At 39.9% G+C, this 8,222-nt stretch overlaps 1 protein-coding gene across 2 annotated transcripts; it reads right to left on the reverse strand.

The window, feature by feature from the left end:
• Positions 1 to 2,401: 2,401 nt before the first annotated feature.
• Positions 2,402 to 8,214, reverse strand: ak1 (adenylate kinase 1). Of its 2 annotated transcripts, XM_004549574.6 has the most exons (7): positions 8,065 to 8,214; positions 4,818 to 4,852; positions 4,164 to 4,199; positions 3,893 to 4,056; positions 3,584 to 3,700; positions 3,301 to 3,492; positions 2,402 to 3,200 (listed from the first exon to the last, which is right to left on the reverse strand). In XM_004549574.6, the coding sequence occupies exons 2-7, from the start codon at positions 4,822 to 4,824 to the stop codon at positions 3,135 to 3,137; spliced, it is 582 nt and encodes a 193-aa protein (XP_004549631.3). In that variant the 5' UTR covers positions 4,825 to 4,852; positions 8,065 to 8,214; the 3' UTR covers positions 2,402 to 3,134. The 2 variants fall into 2 exon arrangements, with proteins under 2 accessions (XP_004549631.3, XP_004549630.3); XM_004549573.6 differs by lacking the exons at positions 4,818 to 4,852; positions 8,065 to 8,214 and adding an exon at positions 4,301 to 4,429.
• Positions 8,215 to 8,222: the final 8 nt, after the last annotated feature.

Below are 8,222 nucleotides of genomic sequence, written 5' to 3' on the forward strand. Positions count from 1 at the left end.
ACACTGGAAAACCTGTCTTTCACTCATAATTACAGAAAGAGTTTACCACTCAGTGACAGGCTATGTGAGCAAATACTTGAACAATTTAAAAATGATGCTTTTCAACATATAAATGCAAAGAATTTGGGGGTTATTTTCTATTCATACTGCATAGTAGGTGATGTATCTTCATACTGTAAATAACACATATCATTAAATAATCCAGAGAATCTAAAGCAGCCTTTAACTGCAAGGGGCAACACCAGAAAAAGAAAATGCACATCACAACACTAAAAACCACTGACAGTGAACATTCATCATCAGTTCAGCAAATGCAGCTCATGCAATAAAAAAAAAATATACAAAAATGCCACAACTTTCATTGAGCCCGAGCTCATTAAAGATAGTCTCAGTCAAAGTGAAGAACTGTCTCTTGGTCCAACCAATCCAAGTAATGTACACCAAGCCTGTGGTTTGAGGAGGCAAGAGAATTTCCAGCTTGTTAAGAGCTGAACCTACACCCACATTAAATATATATATGTGTGTGTGTGTGTGTGTGTGTGTGTGTGTGTGTGTGTGTGTGTGTGTGTGTGTGTGTGTGTGTGTGTGTGTGTGTGTGTGTGTGTTTTAAAATAAATATGAAGTCATGTCAGCTTGGATGTCACCCGGATTAACAAGGTCCAGATGTTGAGGAATCAGGATGCCCTGATGAGAAGTGGGCTACTGGAACAAGAAGGCATCAGTGGGCAAGAGATGAAATTTTTATATATGAATGTTTTTGAAGAATCATGTGCAGAGAATGCCAAACTATAATCTGCACACTCATCAGAATTCTTCCATAGCAAAAGAGTCTAGGTGCAAATGTGGCCTGTCTGCAATGCAGGCCTGCTACCTTTTTAAAATATTTGCCACAATAGCAAATGAAAAATGTAATGAATGGTCTCTTCTTTTATACATTAATTTTTTACACAACATCACACGGTGTTGTGTAAAAAAAAAAAGTCTGGAGCCAATCTTTATTTTGTTATATTCTTGCTTTCAAAGAGCTAGATATATAATTCTTGAAGTGTAACAACAAGATGATTCCCCAAATCCTATTAACTTAAGATTTGGCATATCTGCTGTGCAGTAGTCCTTAAAAAATCTTAAGGACACTGATGATCGACATCCAAAAGTCATGCCCTTAAAGGCCTGGGCCTTTAGCTGATCCATCTACTGTTTCCAAAGCCTCAAATCATCATCCATAAATTAAAGGTCAGGAGAGAGATACGGTGAGTGTCAACAACCCTCTGCAGAATGCGGTGGAGGCTTTATCGAGGGTTTCTGGTTGCATTCCAGCCAGTAGTTTAGTTGATCTTGTTAAAATTGATGGAAATATGAACGCATAAAAGTGCCATCAGAGTTTGAGCCCCTGTGTAATACAATCTGATTGTCAAAAATTTCAATTTTCATCATACCAATGATAGCAAACACTCAGAAACAGCTCAGACTTTAACATTATTGAAGCAGTGTGGGATCAACAAAAGTAAGCCAACATCCAAAGAAGAGCTTTGAATGCCCTTCAAGAAGCCCAGACTACTTAAATAAACCAAAAGCACCAAATAACAGAGCAAGAAATAAAGGGGGACTCAAAACATTTGCTCTGTATTGTATATATTTTTTAGTAAATCAGAATAGGTTAGCTTGGTTGCAGATCCCAAACTTGCAGGGCTGTAGGTAAGTAGACACGCGCACACACTTAGGGTTGCTATCACCCCCGTCTCCCTCTCACCTCTCTCCCCCATTCAGAGACATGCGCCTCTGTCTTTCTTTCTCTGCTGTACGTGATAAATTCCACTGCGACCTCTGGTCATTCCCTTTGTTTTCTACCTTTATTAAGTAAGACCAGCATTCCTAGCATTCAGGCCGCATCCTCAATGGCTTCATGAAAGCGCATAGAGACGCCGTCTCCTGATTGACTTTCCAATGGACACATCCTGTGCACCTTTCAGAGGTTGTTTTCCTCTTCCTTGTCCCTGCAGCACACGGTCATGATCAGAGCTCTCCTTTGAGAGTAGTCCGGATACCTGCCGCAGTGTTTGCTTGGCCAGCTGGAAATGTGTGTTTGTGTGTGCGAGAGAGAGGAAGATGAGAGGCAAGTGAAGACCAGGTGGTCACCAAGGTCTTAAGGGAAAACTTTATAACAGGAGAGGACTGGCTCACAGCTTTCTGCATCCTGTTGTGTCTACAAGCTTCAGCAACACCACCATTTCCCCTTTTGAACTCGTAAGCCTGGTCAAAGTCCCCTTTTTAGGTGCGCTTGTTGTTGTCCAGGATTCCTCACAATATGACTTTTATATTGTTTTATACACTGTAAAGAAGACAGTATGTTTTTTAAGTATTACTACAGACTGCAGGGCAATGGTAACACAATCACCAGTAATAACTCAAATTGTTTTTTATTATAGGCTATTTTAATCTTTCATTTTTACATATACCACATTATAGAAATACATGTAACATGTGTATATCTTAATGAAAAAATAGAAAAGAAATTGAACATTTTTGTGCTTTAAATGTAACGGTAAATAGATTAACAGAAATGACCGTGTGAAGTTAAAAGCGGTCAGCAACTGTAATTTAAAAGCTCCATCAACGAACATGAAAATGAAGTTCCACCAGTTTGTCCACAGTGATCTCTGCAGTTATTTAATGGCACAATGTATAAAGAAGTCATTAACTCTTGGTTCTAATACGGCAGCACTTAAGAGGAGAAAAAAGGGGGAGTGTAAAGTGCGTGTTTGACCAAGTGTAGGCCTTAAAGGTTAGAAGGTGGTTAATATTTCTTGTATACAGCACCTCTGAGTTGTAGACAGGCCTGCATCCATATCTGTAAATGTTAAGTATAGAATGGAAACAAGACTTATACGTTGTACATATAGAGATATTTTTTAAAGTTGCTTCACACAGAATCATTTCTGTGTAACTTTAAAATTTTAGGTTCTTATTGCTGGATTAGGATTAAAGTTAAGACATCTTTGAGACTGATGGCCAAATGAGTTGAAAGTGTATTGTTTCTCTTTTGATTTGGCTTTTTTTGTTTGTTTTTTTAGTTTGTTTTTTTGAAATTTGAAAATAAACAATCAGACACAGGCCCATCTAGTTATGCTGCTTTACTACAGAGCATCAATAGCCTTGGAGACTTGGCCGAAGACATCATCCACTGGCAGCTCTGAGTCAACCTGGGCAAAATAAGATGACAATGGATGCGTTAGAATATATGTTGACGTTTCACTTGAGATTCAAATGTTGTTTTTCCGCTGTCGCAGCAGTCGCACACACCTTCCTGACAATACCACGGCTCTCATAAAAGGCAATCACTGGCTCGGTTGCTTTGTAATACAGGTCCAGGCGCTTCTTGATGGTCTCCTCGTTGTCATCAGAGCGGCCGCTGGTCTCACCGCGTTTCAAAAGCCTCTTGGCCATAGTCTCTGCTTTTGCGTCGACGTACAGCAGCAAGCAGGGTTTGCCGATCTGGGATCAAAGACAGTTTGTTCATTTAAGCTTCCGTCTTTCTTTCTTTTTTTTTTTAAATCATTGCTGCAAAGATGAATTAAGCCCATACCTTCTTCTCAAACTCCTCCCCCTGCTTCACCTCACGGGGATAGCCATCAATAAGGAAACCCTTGGAGACATCAGCCTTGGCAATCATGGCTTCCTTAATCATGTCTAAGACTGTGTCCTGCAGGTAGCCCCAAAACATTATGATCAATCTTCACTATGATATGGCACTGACAAAAAAAGGTGTCTTAGAAGAGCTGACACTTGTATTTTGTCTTTTCATTTAGTATTGGACAAAAAAAACATGAAACCTTTTGTTTTCTTTTAAATTATGCATACTCGCAATTATTTCAGTTATAGTGCCCTCTCTTACCAAAGGTACCAGCTCTCCCTTCTGCATGATGGCCTGGAGATGCTTGCCCCTCTCAGAGCCAGAAGCCACCTCAGCACGGAGCAGATCCCCAGATGACAGGTGAGTGTAGCCGTACTTTGCCACTATCTTCTCACACTGGGTGCCCTTTCCAGAGCCAGGCCCACCTTTAAAAGAAGATTAAACAAAAAAAAAAAACAGTCATGTGGCATGAAGGCAAATAAAAGCTAAATGCGCTACTGCTAAAGTGCTAAGAGCGGCTCAGGGTACTTACCCACAACAAAAATGATCTTGGCATCTTTGAGCTTGTCTGAAATGAGCAGGCACAGACAAAGTTATACATGCGTGAATCGGGAGGTTTTTCTTGACAGCAAAAGTTCAAATCACAAGGAAAACGTTTTTGTAACAAACCGTCTGGATAGTCGGATGTGGAGGAAAGACGCGCACATGATGAAGAAGAAAACACGTCCATTTTTAACTGCTGCAACAGGCTGTTTAGACTGAGCTTGTTTATGTCTAGCTTAGTGCTATTGCTTAAGTAGTGTTGGCATGGCAACTGTTGTTAGCCCTTGTTTTGTTGCCAAGTGTTCCCAGGCACTTATAACAAAGTCTGAATTGCAAATCTAGCCAATAAGGCCATTTCCATTTCTTCTTAATCATATTCTGCGATCGTGTCTGGGTTTTTCATTAAATGCAATATCACGACAAAGAATCCGAGCGCAATATTTTTAAAATGTACATATTAAAACCTTCCCTGTGTTATCCAAACTGTCCAAAAGAGGGCAGTAGAGTCCATGGAAACGCAACCGTCTGTCTGCTTTCCTTTACTCCATTAGATTAATAATAAACACACAAATGAACACGTTCCACCTCATTATCATCAATAAAGAGACATTTATAATAATACTTGAACAGGTGTATTAATTACCTGCCATTGTGTTACGTCTGAGTGTTTTCGGTCAACTAAAAGAGAGAAAAGGACACAGAAAAGTGAATATATTCACAGAAGATACATACAGCAAGCAAGGTCAAGCAAGGCATAGATTTATAGGTAGCCCTTTAATGTATAAATCAATAACTTTGGATTATGTATGCATGATCACCTTAATTACTGTGCCAGATTTAGGCTATAATCACCATAACAGGGTCGTTTTCACCTCTACATATTCTTTAAGCAATACAGGACAGTTTTGTGTGCTCAAAAGATCAAATTGCTCTATTTAAAATAGTTTTTTTGTTTCATTTCATTTCATTTTAGAATAATTCCCAGCATAAAATTGAAAATAATTTTGATATTTCAGTATTTATAATTAAAAGTTTAACAGAATTCATATGAAATCTTTAAGGAATTGACACAAAAGCAGAGAAAATTTTGGAGTAGATATCATAACAATTTTATATTTTACACAATATTCCAACTTTTGGGGGGAAATTGGTTTTGGTAAAGCTGGCAATATTACTATTCCTGGTAAAGTCACAACAGTTTGTTTGTGTGTGTGTTTTGTATAGTATAATGTAGGAAAAGCCAGTTTTCTGGTGTGTCATTGAGAGTACAGTGTACTGAGCACGACTGAGCAGACACAACAGCACACAGCATGCTGTTAATGGCAACCCTGCTTTTCTTTCCTATAGTGTTAAAGCTGGTATGAGCATATTTTGATTCACAAAACCTTTGGCGTAATAAAATACCTTTTAGTGTTGTATTAATAGACCTGGGCATATCTAAAAAAGACAATAGCCAGTTTGTTTCCTGTTTACATGTCCGTTTTAGCTGACTCAAAGACAGAAGTCTGAAGAATGAGGAAGAAGGCTGGGTTGCTGGCATAAATAGGCACGTTCAAGTAGCTGCATGTCCGTCTGAACATACAGTTGAAAAACAAAATACTTTAAAGCAGTGCCAGTCAAAAATATGCCCACACACTCTGTCAAAGTTGTCATGTATTGTTTCCTAAATTAAATGGATTTCTCTCACACAGCTGCTGTGCACTGAGGTGAGTTTTTGCACTACTTGTGTGCCTTTGGAGTTATGCATACAGCACTTTTTGGCTATTGTGCTTGTTACTATGTTACACACATGAAACAAATTGGCTAGCTATAGTCTTAAAGTAACTTAAGAAGCTGCTTGTATGTCAAATTAAATGTGTGTCAAAAGGCAAGAGAGTACTTCTCAGGTTACTTGGTGCCTCCAAGTGCCTTGGCATTGGCACTAAAAAGGAAAGGACACACTGTACACCAGAAAAAAAACATTATATGGTGACAAATATCTTCATAGGTGCAGTGTTGGACATTTTGAGTGTAATCGTGGACCGTGTATTTAAATGAACAACTAAAAAACAGTATTTTAGGATTTATTATTTAATAGGAGTTAAATATTCCTCAAGGATCTCCAGGAACTGTTTTACTGTGGCAAGATTTTATTAGAATGCATTAAAAGAACCACACCTCGAGGAGTAGCATTAAATTAATTGAAACAAACCTGACCTGGTGACATTGCAGCAGTTTGCATTTTATCTAGCCCTTGCAATTCAAATAGTACAGTTTGCATAGTGCCAGGTTGCAAAATACGCTTGCAGAACAGTGCGATATGAGTCATTTTATGGCTAAACTGCCAGACAGAAAAAGCAAGATATACATTAAAGTATACTTAATCTGAAGGAAACTTGTACATTCCTAAACCTAGTGTGTGCTTCTTGGTTTGCATTAAAAGTTTGTCAGCTTGTTCTCTGATTCTCACTTGTACTACGCCTCAGTGCTCCCTGCCGTTGCTTCTCAGGTGTCCAGTTGTATGTCAGCAGCCATTAACCCTGTGGTCTGGGTAAATGTCACTCGGAGGCTGACATCTGAGTCAGCACAGAACCTGTTTTGGGAGTCTCTGTGTGGCCTATTATGGTGCCACCTTCTGTGTCCTTACACATCATATGTGTACTAACTCCTGATTGCACAACTCCTAGGTGTGGGCATGGCATTTAACACTGTCTGCAATTATGGAAGGGAAACTACATACTACATTTCCTCGGGAGAGTCTTAACAGAGACTTGGTGTCTAAATTGTCCCTTATATAATCCTGCAATATGAAAATTCAATTCAGTCCAATCAAGTGCTGAAATTATTTAGAGAACCTGATATAGTAGTGGTGGTCTATTCATATATGCAGTTTTGGATTTTTTTAATTCTATCTTTACAGATCCTACAATCACCATTACATCCATCCTAAGGAAGATGGGACAGTCCATCTTGCCTGCACCACCCTCATGTCTAATTACCGTTTTTAAACATGCGGCCCTGCTAAAAAAAGACTCAAGCCGATGTGCAGCTGTTAAAGGTTATCTGTCAAGCATTCCTAAAAAGCCCATGGAGATGAAGCTCTGACTGACCGCCCCTGAAAGCAAAACACAGAAAGCGATGATCTAACAGCACATTCTCCCTGTAAATCGTTTGGTTACCAGGGTGCTCTGCGGTTTTAATTGAGAGCTGTCCCTTTAAGGGAAATCAGGGGACCCTTTGACGTCAGTGCGGTGGGAGATATTCCGTGTTGTTTGTGGAAGGATGGAGCATGAGACATTCAATTGTTTGCTGTGGGTGTTATTAATGTGTCTGTGCTCCAAATTGCACGTAAAAACAGGAATCAATAGCACTCAGCCCTCATCAGCTGCTAATGATCCTCGCGGGCTCTGAAAGCTTTGCAGCGGACTTTAATGGCTACGCGGGGTTGCATGAAAATGCCCTTTTAAATGGCTGCAGGTTCAGGAGAATGTTGACACGGTATCAAAGTAGAAGAAACCAGAGAAGGAAAAGTCAAAGCAAAACAAGCAAATACAATCAGTGCTAATTATAGTTTTGGGGATAATTATGATGTAATGCCTTAAGTAACATCACTGTGAATGACAGACGAGCCCTGCATGCCTTTACACTGCAAAGAAATCCATGATTGGCTCCTTTGGCACATAAAGAAAAAAAGAAATGTCAAACATTTTAAAGTGTGACTAAACGGTCCCATGACAGTTCCCACAAGAACCTCTGCCTCTGTCATTCCCACTCTCCATCCCGTCAAACAGCCCTGCCCACTTTGTCTCTCCGATATTCCTCTATTTGTCTCCCTCTCTGACAAACCCAGCCCTGTTCAGAGGCGTTTCCTGCCTGTTTTCCTCTATAGAGCCTTTGTCCTCTGTACTGACCTCTCTTTCGCGTTGTGGCTTTAGATCTCAGCGCAAGGGGCTGCTGTCCCTGGATCCCCGTGTGCGTGTGACTGCACAGTTCCTGCTGCACGCCAGCCCTCCCTCTCTGCTTCTATGCCTTTTTATAGCTCGCCTGAGCCTGCTCAAGTTTGCATTGC

The sequence above is a fragment of the Maylandia zebra genome, linkage group LG7, assembly GCF_041146795.1.
Source record: "Maylandia zebra isolate NMK-2024a linkage group LG7, Mzebra_GT3a, whole genome shotgun sequence".
NCBI classification, from domain to species: domain Eukaryota; kingdom Metazoa; phylum Chordata; class Actinopteri; order Cichliformes; family Cichlidae; genus Maylandia; species Maylandia zebra.

Excerpts from the sequence above, each read along its gene's own strand:
- ak1 (XM_004549573.6), bottom strand. The coding sequence starts at position 4,361 with ATGGACGTGTTTTCTTCTTCATCATGTGCGCGTCTTTCCTCCACATCC. Across the intron at positions 3,493-3,583 it reads GGGAGGAGTTTGAGAAGAAG|ATCGGCAAACCCTGCTTGCT; the intron begins GTATGGGCTTAA and ends CTTTGATCCCAG. Across the intron at positions 3,201-3,300 it reads GCCGTGGTATTGTCAGGAAG|GTTGACTCAGAGCTGCCAGT; the intron begins GTGTGTGCGACT and ends TATTTTGCCCAG.